Source organism: Gekko japonicus, unplaced genomic scaffold (assembly GCF_001447785.1).
Source record: "Gekko japonicus isolate JY-2015 unplaced genomic scaffold, Gekko_japonicus_V1.1 scaffold82, whole genome shotgun sequence".
NCBI classification, from domain to species: domain Eukaryota; kingdom Metazoa; phylum Chordata; class Lepidosauria; order Squamata; family Gekkonidae; genus Gekko; species Gekko japonicus.
The window spans coordinates 1,145,668-1,159,440 of record NW_015174846.1 but is presented as its reverse complement, the minus strand read 5'-3'; the positions used below and the strand labels follow the sequence as shown (position 1 = coordinate 1,159,440).

The following is a 13,773-nucleotide window of genomic DNA, read 5'->3' as shown; positions in this document are numbered from 1 at the left end:
TAATTGTTTAAGAGCCGTAGAAGACACGGACCGGCCGGTCTTCTGGACAAGGAATTGTAACTCTTTTATATGTTTCTGCTGCGGCAGTGATATAGATTCACCCATATTTACCTCTCTGTACTCTCACCAATGTGGGGTCATGGAATCACGACGAAGGTGCTGCCACTTGAAGACTTTAGATAGGGTGTTCAAGAATCACACAACACACTGATTTCTTTGAAGCTGCAGATCAGCTCTGTCTGTCTCTCTCTCTGTACCACAACTGTCCCTGTTCATCTCCCTGTTCTTCTGACAGGCTGTCTCTCAGCAGCATTTTTTGCCACTTGAAGACTTTAGATAGGGTGTTCAAGAATCACACAACACACTGATTTCTTTGAAGCTGCAGATCAGCTCTGTCTGTCTCTCTCTCTGTACCACAACTGTCCCTGTTCATCTCCCTGTTCTTCTGACAGGCTGTCTCTCAGCAGCATTTTTATTAACAGAAAGAAAAGTAAGCTCATTCATTCGTACATTTGTTACAACAGAGCAAAAGACTTTATAAGCTTGAAAAATACAGTGTAGTTCACAGAATGTTCCTTTACAGGCAAGATAATCTTTGAATGTTGCAAAAGCTTGTATGCTCTCAGTAATTCATTGTTATAAGAGGAATTTAGCAGTCTTATGCAAACTCAGAAAACCTTGTTTCCTGCTTGCCAATTCTCCCGGCAGAGTGTCTCTGTGGGAATGTAAACTTTGACTTGGGAAGCCTGAACTTTGACCCCGGGCATGCCTCCAGGATTTCCGTTCCGACCCCACAAAGGAGATTAAATGGAGACAAAATCTGTTCTGTAGATTTATTTATTTGCAGACGTAAAATTAAAAATATTGGTTTATTAAGCACATGGATGCACAGCAAAATTTACCTACAGGATTTCGGTGTAGGAGGCAACACTGGGGAAGGCTTTGGCCTCTGCATCCTATGGTTGGTCCTCCATCGTAACTGGTTGGCTGCTGTGAAACAGGGTGCTGGACTAGATGGACCACTGGTCTAATGCAGCAGGACTCTTCTTATGTTCTTACTAAAAACTTTGGGACTTGCAGGGCATTGATAAGTGGCGTTGCACCTTTCTACATATATTGAAATTAATGAATGTAACTCTGTTTAGGATCACGCTGTGAGGTCTCCAATGACAGCCTTGAGTTTATCTTGGTACAAAATGCTCTAAAGTGCCAGCAATGCCTTTAGTGTCTTTGGCTGTTGATAAATAGGCAGTGTTGATTCTTTTATATACAGCCTTATACAGTTCTCCCAGGATCAGGTTTTGGAAAAATATCCTGGATTGCTGATGTGGTTTGAGTGATGTAGGCAACACTAATCTCTTAAGAGATCTAGAAAAAATATTTTATGAAGAATCTTTGTTCGATTTAGTAGCTTACAGAATTAATTATGGTCATGTCCAGTGTATTGCTGCTTGTGCCATGGGGGCCATTTAAAATGATTGCTGTGAAGTTCATCCAAATGTATTTTAATTTGAATACAGTCCCTTCCGTGTTTCCCTTATATTTGGACCTGCCTGTTTCTGGGTGTGGAGCACAAAAATGAGCGACAGAAAACCAATTTAGCCCTTTATCTTCTCAGAGATAATGGCTGCAGTGTTCTCGTGTTTTTGTATTGTGGGGGCATGAATATGAGGTTATGGAACATGTGTTTTTTTGGGGGGGATCATTATCTTTTCTGACTGCTGTTGTTGAAAGAAGGCCCAGCACACCCTGTTTCTCTTTGGTTCACAGGTAGGGCAGAAGACACAAACTGTATGTTGTCCAAGCAGTTTTACACTTCATTCTAGTGTGTATGATGGTGTTTTTGCTGGGTTCAGTTGCTTCGCTAGTGAGGGCAGAACTAGATGTTATGGCTGCCTTGAGCCTGAGGAAATAAGGCAGGATAGAAATATTTTAGTGAATAAAACAAGGGGACCTTATTCCTGCATCTGCTTTGTTCATGGATATGTTGGGGTAAAGAGCCAGCATGGTATAGTGGCTAAGAGTGACAGACTCTAACCTTCCCCACTCCTCCTGCTGGGTGACCTTGGGCCAGTCACAGTCCTCTCAGAACTCTCTCAGCCCCACCTACCTCACAGGGTGTCTGTTGTGGGGAGAGGAAGGGAAGGCCGGTTCTTACCACTTTGAGCCAGTTCTCTGGCAAGGCGGGATACAAACTGAAAATAATAAATAAATAATAAGGCGATTGTAAGCTGCTTTGAGACTTCTTAGGGTAGAGATAAACAGGATATAAAAACCAACTCTTATTTTTTTTTTCTAAATGTATCAGTAGATAAGACACACCTGAAAACCTTCTCTGCATTAAGGTCTCTGAAGTTGGTGGCTCCAGGCAGTATTCTCCCTTCCCGACTTCGATTCTGGAAGTGAGCTGGGATATCTTGCTCTTCTTAGCACATGAAAAAAAAAGTGTGTCACAATCACATTTACTTCGGTCCTGGTCTTAAGTTTTGCTGTGGGGCCTAAGCAGAGGTTGACTATGTTGGCACATTTGCAAGGCCGTGGTATAAATGTTGATCTAAATCTTGTTGGCTGATAATGTTATTCAGAAATCTATAACCTATTTGGCATGCTCTTGTGCTCCATCAGCTTGTAAGGCTTATTGACGCTTTTGGGGAAATGGCTGCAAGGCAGGGAACAAAATTTTATCCAGCTGTAAATCATAACGTTCTGTGTTATCCTACGTGTGATCTACTTAGAACAAAATCCCAGTCAGTTGGGTTTGGTGTATTTGATTGCACCAGCAGAGTTGAACTGAAATGGAAGAACTTGAAGAGAGATTTTTCTTCCTTCACTTTGTGGGAATGTGGCTAAAGTGTTAGACTAGGACCAGCAGTCTGAAGCCCCCCAGGAGGGGCCGTGGTTCAATGGCAGAGCCTCTGCTTTGCATGCAGAAGGTCCCAGGTTCAATCCCCTGTATCTCCAATTAAAAAGATGGGGTAGTAGGTGATGTGAAAGACCTCTGCCTGAAACACTGGAGAGCTGCTACCAGTCTGAATAGACAGTACTGACCATGATGGACCATGGGTCTGATTCAGTAAAAGGCAGGTTTGTGTATGTGTGTGTCATGAGATTCACATGGGGGGGGCATTGGGCTGGTCACTAGCTGTCAGCCCTGTCTACCTCACACAGTGGTTGCGGTGGGGGGGGGGTAGGAGAAATCATGTATGCCACCCACAGCTCCTTTCCTTTGGCTTTGCTTCCTGGCAGTGGTGAATTCCTCCACATGTTAATAGATGAAGAAACTTGCATAGTGTGTGTGTGTGGGGGGGGGGGCGGTCACGTGATTTAATGCTATAGGTCAGGGGTGTCAAACATGACCAGATGGTACCTTACCCCACAAATACTATCTCATATGTGCCCAACCAAATCCCCTCTCTGTTGGAAAGGTTGCCAGCAGCTAGATACGTTTCCTCACTGTTGGTGGCAATGTGATAAAATTAAAACTTTCTGGGAAATGGTATTGCAGCACATTACTAACATGACTCGCATCAAAATCCCACTTCAACCTGAAACTCTATTTTTGGATTATTGGCCTACTCACCTGAAAATACATTGCTTTAAACCAACCATAGATGCCATGCTCTCTGCAGCCAAAACAGCCATTGCATCTTGTTGCAACCCCCAACTTTAAATGTATGGCTTAGAAAGCTATGGCATCAATACCTCATGGATAGCATTACCAACAAATTGAATTTATCTCAAATGAAACATGTTAGATCTAATATTGATAGTAAGTGGTCTCCGATACTTAAATTTCTTTCACAAAATGATTTTATATCTTCTGAATGGTCAAAGTTGCAACCATGGATGTGAAAACTAATTCTCTTCTCTCTGCTCTGGTCTCTCTATACTGGTCTACATGAGTAATCTTTTAGTCGGATCTTATATTGTGCACATTTATTATCTTAATCACATGTATTAATTTGATTCTTAACCTTGTCATTTGTAATCCTAAATTTTCTAGGTAAGCTGGCAGCACACTGATATATATTAAGCAACACTAGTTATGCTGTTTGTATTGCTATTATGTCTTTCGCGCATTGTATATTATAATACTTTGGTTTACTTATATTCGAATTTTATTGTTGTATAACTTTATCTGTTACCTTTACTGAATAAAAACTATCAATAAAAAGAAAACCATGCAGCCCGCAGCATGGATGCGGTCCATAGGGGGCTCAAATCCGGCCCCTGAGCGAGTTCCTTCTCCTGTGTTCTTTCCCAGGGCTGCTGCTGCAGCCACACCAGAGCTTGCTTCCCCCCCCCCCCCAGCCCCCCCAGCGCTTTTTTCTTCTTTTTTTGCTTCCTGTTTCCTGCTTCTTGCCTAACTCCCCCTCCCTTGTTCTCTCGCTCTCCTCCCCCCCCCCCCCCCCCCCCTTTTTTTTCTCTCTCTCTCTCTCTCTCTCTCTCTCTCTCTCTCTCTCTCTCTCTCTCACACACACACACACACACACACACACACACACACACACACCCCTTTACCCCCGTGGCTACCTCCTTCATGCTGGAGACATTCAAAGACAAGTCTCTCTCTCTTGCGCTCTCTCTCTCTCTCTCTCTCACACACACACACACCCACACAGAGAGAGAGAGAGAGAGAGAGAGAGAGAGAGAGAGCGCTTCTGCTTCCTTCTCTGGGGCTGCTGCTCCTCTTTTGGGGAGGGAGGGGAAGAGAGAGAGAACAAAGTTGGAATCCCATTGCAGCTTCAAGACCGACAACGTTTTATTCCAGGTATAAGCTTTTGTGTGCAAGCATACTTTGTGGGTGGGTAGGATCTTCTGACAAGCACAATGTACATTGAGGAAATTATTTTGGCTTATTCTGAAAAGTTTTTTACAAAAGGATTGGATTTCTCAGTTCATATCTGGATTTATTTATTTTTCAAAAAGAGTCTGATTAGGAATTAAGACACTTGGATTGGTCCTCATATATTGGAGAGTGGAGTGATTTCAGATGCCAGTGATAATAGCACACATTGGTAATGAGACAGGAAAACTAGGTCTCAGTTCAGTCCAGGAAGGGTGCATTGTCTTGAACATTATCAATTGCAATTCAGAAGTCTCTCTTTCTAATCTCCCTTTGAAATTCCTTTGTAAGAGCACTGCTACTCTAAGGTCAGCAGCTGAATGTTGTGGTTTCTAATGCCAGACTTATGTCCATTTATTTTCTGTATCCTCCTGGACTGAATCCTCCTGTATGGAATTTAGACTTAGGTTTCCTGTCTCATTACCAACGCTGGTATCTCCACGCCTACCACCCCTCTGCATATCACACCTAATCCAATCAAGCTTGCTATTGTCATTCACCTGCTATTGCCATTTGGCATCTGAAATCGACTTTATAAAGTTTATTATTTCTGTGGTACCTCGTGTTACATTTTATGGCACACATGGCCCACCCCTACAAACTGACATTTATGTCAGATCCAGCCCTCGTAACAAATGAGTTCGACACCTCTACTGTAAGCATTGGATGGAGGACTGGGCTGCTCTGAAGATAAAGCATAGTGAGTAATTGTGCCTAGTAATGCTTGAGACAGTGTGCTCACTTGCAGAGCATGTACATGCCATTCCCCCCCTTTGCCTTTGAACTTGTTCTTGCCTGCTCCCAGGGTTCATTCTGGGATTCACCTGCTGTGTGGGAATGTTGCATTCACCTTCTCAACAATCCAGGGAATGTTGCATTCGCCTTCTCAACAATCCGGGGAATGTTGCATTCGCCTTCTCAACGAAGTGAATGTTGGCAGCAGAGGATAGGACTCACAATAATGGGTTTACCGACTGGATCTCAGGGAAAACTTTTTTACAGTAAGAGTTGTGCAACACTGGAATCAACTGCCTCGGGAGGTGGTGAGCTCCCCCTCACTGGCCGTCTGTAAGCAGCAGCTGGACAAACACTTGTCAGAGATGCTCTAGGCTGATCCTGCATTGAGCAGGGGGGTTGGACTAGATGGCCTCTAGGGCCCCTTCCGTGATTCTGTGAATGGTGTGGCTTGCGTTGTTATTTGATCTGGGATGGATATGTTGGCTTTGCCTTCAGCAGTGAAGGAATAGAGCAGACGGGAATGTTTGGTCAGCAGTGCCAAGAGGTGAGAAGGTTGGACCACAACCATGACTTTACTGGACTGCTAACCTGAGTGGGAGAGGGGAGCTTTTCAGAGTGATGTGGTTTGGCTGCACATTGTCTTCAAGACATGCTTACAGTGTTTCCCTTTGGAAACCCCCACTGATGCTTGTTCTGTAGAAGAAAGCTGTTAGACCCTTACCTGTGCCGTCTTTCCTAATACCTTTGTGCATGCAGAGAAAGGGGAATGCTATATAGCCATTAGTATGTAGTATTGCAGCATGGAAGGACCGCTGTCTTTACAGTGCTTCAGAATAACAACACAATTATATAAATTATTTTGGAATAAAAACCTATGTGACTTGACGAATTTAGTCTTCTGAGATCTGGATTTAAATGCAAGTCCAGTTGCTAATTGGCTTTGAGTAAGTTGTGGAGTTGTAAAAATGAAAGGTTATAAAGAGAACTTTGTATTGAAAGTTGTGTATTGAATGTTCTTTGGTAATAATGGCTAGGCATCTTTTAAAGAAGAGATTTTGCACGAAACTAAGTCCTGCCCCTGAAACCTGCCTCTTTGGAAGGTAGCTGTATGCTTTTGAACACAAGTTTCTAGGGCAAAGTTCATAAACTACTATGCTTGTCTGTGTGCTCAGGGTAATACTAATTTATGCAGACTTCCAGCCCAATCCAATGCATGGTTGCTCAGGAAGTAATTCAGTGGTGCTTAAACTCAAGTAAAGGTGGGTGGGTTGGACACTTTAGGAGGACACTTTATTTTTTACATTGATTTTTTAAAAATTACCTCTGTCACCTGTTGATAGCTGAGAAGCGAGCTATTAATGTGAGTTCATACATGCAAATGTATACTCTCCACAGCCCCTTTTAACATTTCCAGAAAGACTTCATTCCATAGGAGGTCATCACGTTCGGTGGAATGTTCGAAGAACTTTGACAAAATAATTGCTGCCCTCTTCTCTCTGTTTTCAGGTATCCCATACAAGCAGCTGACAGTGGGAGTACCCAAGGAGATCTTCCAGAACGAGAAGAGAGTGGCCTTGTCCCCTGCAGGAGTTCAGGCATTGGTTAAGCAAGGCTTTAACGTAGTCGTGGAATCGAGTGCAGGCGAAGAGTCCAAATTCTCCGATGACCATTACAGAGATGCAGGGGCGCAGATCCAAGGAACCAAGCAAGTGTTGGCTTCTGATTTAGTTCTCAAAGTAATTATTATTCCTTTTATCCCACTAATATTTAACCGTGTTGTGTGAACATAGCCTTTCAATAGAAATGTTTTGTGGTGCTCTCTTTTTCTCACTTAATAAAGGGAACTTTTATCCAAGGGGCCACGACTCAGTTGGTAGAGCATCTGCTTTGCATACAGAAGGTCACAGGTTCCATCAAATTTGGATCTGGCAATAAGGTGATGTCAGAGACCTGTTCCTGAGACCCTGGAGGGCTCCTGCCAGCGTGAATAGACAGTACTGCCTTCGATGGACCAGTCGTCCAATTCGGTATAGGGCAGCTTCCTGTAGCTGCCTTTTCAGTACAAATTCCGAACGCTTTGTAACCCAATCAGTGTTTCTTTTGGCTTTCATTTATGGACCTAGAGCAAAGAAAACAGGAGAGTGGTGTTTGCAATACAATCTCAGTTTTTAAGTATTACCAGGAGAACGTTTACTTAACTCTTCAAAAAGAAGTTGTCATTTTTTGAAGGTAACTGGGTTCTCGGTGTAGATAGTACAAAGAAGGACCTATTCTCTGCAAGGAGGATTAAATCACTGTGACATTAAAACTAGCAAATCAACTCATTTTGTAAGCAGGGGTACAGAGAAATTTTAAATCAGCCATGTTGATCCAAAGCAAGATCCAAGAAAGCAAAATTCATGTAAGAAATTTTATTAGCACTAACCAGAAGTAATGTACAACAGTGTGCATTTGTTCTCCAGAACTCTTCAACAGGCTGGAATGCATTTAAAAGAAGTGGTGCTGGACAGAGCAGATTTTTCAGGTTCTGGGTTTAAGGTGTCTTGTTTGCATCCTACATAGAATGCCAGGCCGCTTCTTTGTAAGCCAATAGTTTGCCCTACTTACCACTGTAGCACGTGACTGCCAGGTTGGCCTAAGACAAACTCTTTAGTCCATGCATTGTGGCTGCTTTATATTCCAGGAGCTGCATTATATTAGGGTGACTTTTCCATGTTGCTTACCAGCATCCTGTGGAGGGTTTCTCTGCACCTGGACCCTAATTGTGTAACCATTCCTGTGTCTGTGACTATTGCAACCCATATAGACCTACCCTAAGTCTCTGTATACTTCTCCCAAGAGGTGTGTGTCTGTTTCCGTCAAATATTATCTGTTCTGTTTTGTTCTGTGGTTAGACACTCTCCGAATACGATGAAGTGTATTGAATGTGAGCCACTGTCTTCCCTCATAACAAAGCTCGAGTCAGTTTTGCTAGCTACTTTTTATTAACTGAACTAATCTTGGGACAGAAAACAATATTGTTCAAATACCAGAGAGAGACAGCAGGCTTTCTTTGACTCAAGTGCTGCTATTACGCATAGCATTATGATTCTGGTTCCAATGGAAGAGCCTGGGAAGAAGGCAGAAGCACAGCTGCTAGGCCGAAGTCCTTCTCTCCAGTCCAATCCTGTGCTCGTTCTAAACTAGCAAATGCACCAGGCTGTTTCATAGTGGCAAACCTACTGAGCAAGTCCTTGGACAGATAGCAGATTTCAGCTGGTGTAGCACAAATGCATTAATCTTGAGGTGTATTATCCACCGAGCAAAGTCCTTTTGTGCATTGTCACTTGAAGGAGAATTGTGTGCTAAGGCTTTACCTCCTTATGCCCGAATCTTCAGTGACTTGGGCACGAGAATATGATAAACTCGGTGACCGCTGGAGTCTGGTTTGAAAATTGTGAAATGGTTGAGAGCATGAGCAGGGAAGACTCAGGTCAAATATTGCTTTTTCCTAGTATTTTGCCAGCAGTTTCAAGTCGAGGGCTATCTGTTTTCCCCTCCCAATTCATAATATGAGGGATAAGACCAATTTATGTGGTGTGATGGACAGCAAGCAATCGCAGGCTTTTAAGCAGAGAGCTAAGGGTGAGTAAAAAAAAAAAGATTGACGGCTCATGGAGCTTCTTCTGATAGGGTGAAGGCAGCCTACTGTGAAACAGAACACTGAGCTGTTTAAAAAATTCAAGTGGGAAGGATTTCAGGAGCCAGTTGGGGTGAATCAGTTAGAGTTGGAGTGGATCAGTTGGAGTGGAGCTAGAGAGGGAATTAAGAGAAAACTTCTAGTGAGAGACTCTGAAGAGAAAAAGGGTCTGGTAAGCCCTGTCTGGAGCAGAGCAAGTGTGCGCCTGTGGCCTCTGCAAATAACAGCTTTAGGGTGGAGACGGTGAGTCTGGCAAAGAAGTGTCAGAACCTCACCAAGCAGTGGAGAGAAATCTCCTTGTGTGAAACACAGAAACACTACTCAAGTGGAGAATTAGACATTCTTAGCATGGAAGCTGATTGACCAGTTTACAGAGACTGTTCTTCTGGAAGATAGGGATTTGACCAAAAGGTTTGAGAAGGCACAGAAGTCTCTCAAGCAAGTCAAAAGAGGTTATTGCTCTTAAGGAGAAGATAATAACAATCTGGCCAGAGGAAGAGGGGGGGCAGATAGGAAAACCCCTGGTCTATAAACATAGGGTTACAGCATAATAAAATCTCAGGGCTGTGACCATTCAGAAACAAGTTCAAAGGAAGGTATAAGGGACTCGTAATTGTAATTATTACATTTATTACAATTATAAGGGACTCTAGTAAACTCTCTATCACAGTGGTAGCAGTGAAACATCTCCTAACAGCATCAGGCCAAAATAAGCCAGGGAAAATAACTCACAAAACATCTCTAGTGTTGTATAAAAGCAGTTTGGGATGTATTTTTGAACCTCCTTACCAAACCTACCCAAAGTTCACTTGTAAATATAACTTTCCACCCCCTGCCTGTTTATTCCAATAAATTTGGTTTGTTTCGACTTTCCGTGTGCCTAGGTGCCTATTTCTGAGGGATAATTTATAGAGGTACAGACCCTCCTCAATCACAGTTCCTTATTTGGGGGTAAGCCAGCAAAAGTATGAAACAGTAATAAGGTGGGACGGCAGCATTATAATAAAAGTTTATTTACCACATAAGAAGAGAGACACGCTACCTAAAGGCTACCCAGTTATCAGATGGGGAACTGGAAATTCATAGGGAGGTTGGAGGGAAAATCTGAGGCCATATAAGGGCAATTGTTTGACGGGAGAGCCCGTCTGGTACACATGATTATTGTAAAGAATGCAGAGAGGATATATATCAAGAACTATGGCAGCTAGTAGTCTGATCTGTGACCCAGTTCAAATCTTGTCTCTGTCTTCAATTCAGTTGGTTTGGGCTATTTATTTATATATTGGAAGATTTCTGTTCTGCCCATCCCAGAGCTCAGGGCAGTTTACAGTAAGAACATATAAAATTGCATTTTCCCCATCTAGCATATTTTAACAATTACAGCCTCTAACTACAACATCTCGAAAAGGCCTCTTGTGATATAGGTACAGCTTATTCATTGCTTTGGGATGTCTGATTTTATGCTTTGTTTTCAGGTGAGGGCTCCTATGTTTAATGCTGCACTTGGCGTGCACGAAGTGGACCTCTTCAAGCCATCTGCTACCCTGATCAGTTTCATCTACCCAGCCCAAAACCTGGACCTTCTGAATAAGCTGACAGAAAGAAAGACGACGGTCTTGGCCATGGATCAGGTTCCGCGGGTGACCATTGCTCAGGGATATGATGCTCTCAGCTCCATGGCCAACATTGCTGGGTATGAAACCATAAGTTTTTTTTCTAATTAAAGCAAGTATTTTACTGTTTTTGCTTAATGCTAAAGAGCAGCTTGGCAGCAAACAGAATTTGTCATTTTGTCCATCTTCTGAGTGTGGAACAGCGGTCACTGGGGGTGTGGAGGGGGAGGTATTTGTGAATTTCCTGCATTGTGCAGGGGGTTGGACTAAATGACCCTGGAGGTCCCTTCCAACTCTACGATTCTATGTACCCCCCCAAAAGTGTGCATTTGTGTCTGTTTTCTTGAGCCAAAAAGGTTGTGTTCTTGCTCTGCTCTGGCGTAATATTTATGTAGTGCTCTTTCATCCTGCTGTTCCTCTAAGCAGGTCATGGTTAAATGTATCAATCTTCCCCTCCTCTATTTTATGCTCACAACAGCCCTGTGAGGTAGGTTAGGCTGAGCCAAAGTAGCTGGCCCCAGATCATCCAGCAAGCTTCCATGGCAGAGTGGGAATCTGAACCTAGGACTCCTAGAATGACACCCTAACCACTACACTAAACTGTGATCAAGGCTGGTTACACCTGACAAGCAGTCTAACTAGGGAAGTTCATGAGAAGCCAGGCCTGTCAAATGATGGTCTTGGGTATCTAACTCCCAGTTGACCCTTTCTAGTAGGGCGCAAAGGGAACTCTAGCGCTCAAAAGAACCAGGGTGGCTTGTAGTTACAGTGAAATTCAGAAGCCCCGGAAGCTGCGGTGGGGCTGAAGTGGCATTTTGCGTATCATAAGGAACTTATGAGCTTCTACAGGTTTAACTGCAACTTTTCGTACTTGAAACCAAATGAGATCTTTTGGCACCAAAAAAAGAGAACACATCTTTATTCCACTATACAGTTTTTGTGACCCACCCCTGTGGAATTTTAATAGTTTAGAGACTGAAACAGACTGCCTCATTGGGAGCCTAAACATTTATAAACCATGGTTCCTTTGGGCTCAGGGCAGTTTTTAAGTGGAGTGAATGGGAAATGTCCTTTGGGGGAGGGGGGAGGTAGAAATGTGTAGAAACGGGAAGATATGATGAACCATTTCCTCTCCCCATCCCAACCTGTATTATGGCCACAGTGGTTCTTGTCCGGTACGTTGGTCACAAGGACCTGAAAGACATGGGTTCAGATCTCCATTGTGCTGTGAGAGCTCATGGGGTGATGATGGTGGGCCACTCACATATTGTCACTCTTGAACCTATCCCATAGTTTTTTGGATAAAATGGTGGAGAGACTACTCCACTCTGAACTCCTTAGAGGAAGGATGATTTTAAAAATGTGCAGAGAAGTTACCTGTGGGTTTTTTTTAATCAGTCCCATATGCAGGCCCATTTAAATTGGCCACTGTGCTGTTCTATTAGGAAGCAGTGGATAGGAGCCAAGGCTAGAAAGAGTAGGATTGCAAGAGCAAGTGTTGTAGACTGCATGTAGGCAACAGGACTGGCAAGCAAACATCACTGCTGGCTGTCTAATGTCACGTTTGGGGAATGGTCCTGACACTTCTGTTCTCCCTTTCTTTCCCCTCTCAGCTACAAGGCAGTTGTGCTAGCGGCCAATAATTTTGGCCGTTTTTTCACTGGCCAGATCACAGCAGCCGGCAAAGTCCCTCCAGCTAAGGTAAGGGGGAAGAACATGTGATGGTGCCAGTAAATTGGCAGGTGCTGTTGCCAGCTAGCGAAATGTGTCTTGAGTGTTCTTTGTGGCTTTGTATTTTATTAATTGCAGTAGTGGTTTGACTGGGTTTCTGGTCTCCAAAGTTTAGGGGCTGTCAGCTAGCCAAATGTAGCTTCTTCTGATGGCATCCTCAGGAGGGCAAGCAATGCCAAGTACCTTATTAACATCTAACAAAATGAACCTTTAGGTTGTAAAATTGCAGACTTTAATACAAAATTTGGCTTATTGTTCCTGGAAAAACTAGAAATGCGGCCTTTTGCATATGCTTTCTCTCTCTATCTCATAATGCTTCTTAACTTAGTTCTAATCAGATTACTAAAATGTATATAAAAAACAGGCACCGTTTGAATGGCCGTGAATATCTATCATAGATGCATAAAATTTTGCAGCTAAAAGAATTATAGGTCTGCTATTATCGTCTTAAAAAATAGGTAATGTCTCCATATGATTTATATCTTGGAACAAAGGAAGAATTAGAAGATTTCTAGGCTCCAAAAAGTAATTACATTCAAAGGTCACGTTATACAGGGTGTCTACACTGCCTGCACCACTGTCGTGTACTCTGTCAGAGCATGGTACCTTACGATATCTCCCTTGCAGACGTCTAGACGGTAGGGCATTAACAGTGCTGTCCTAAGGAGAAAAGAGTAAGAGTCCAGTAGCACCTTAAAGAGTAACAAGATTTGTGGTAGAGTATGAGCTTTCATGAGTCACTGCTCACTTCTTCAGGTATCTGAAGAGTTGAGCAGTGACTCACAAAAGCTCAAATCTATCTGATAATCATACTTACTACAAAGTGTTTCTTCCAGGTAGGTGAGGAGGTATAAAATGAAAGTGAGCTCCTAGGATGTAAAAACAGAGCTAACCAGTTTCCAAAATTCACTCAGATTTCTATTCTTTCTGGCAGCTCTGATTAGCTTTTGCCAATTAGTGAGGCATACTTTACTTTTGCATACAACTACTTACACTCGCTGTTTTGTTTATTGCATATTATCTGCAGTTATAGTTAGAGATGCTGTGATTTTTAACCTTACATGCTGGTGCTAAAATTTTAGATTTAAATGATTGTATGCTTCTTAGGGCTCTTTTGTGTTAACCCACTTCCAAGGACCCGTATTTGGAGGACTGGTGCTATTGAA

The 13,773-nt window shown here is 42.9% G+C and overlaps 1 protein-coding gene across 1 annotated transcript in view; it reads left to right on the top strand.

Annotated features, from left to right (window-relative positions):
• The window catches only part of NNT (nicotinamide nucleotide transhydrogenase), a 97,023-nt gene that overhangs the window by 30,677 nt on the left and 52,573 nt on the right, over positions 1 to 13,773 (top strand). The window contains 3 exon segments of the mRNA XM_015424482.1: positions 7,091 to 7,320; positions 10,739 to 10,956; positions 12,490 to 12,577. Coding sequence (XP_015279968.1) covers positions 7,091 to 7,320; positions 10,739 to 10,956; positions 12,490 to 12,577 — 536 coding nt within the window.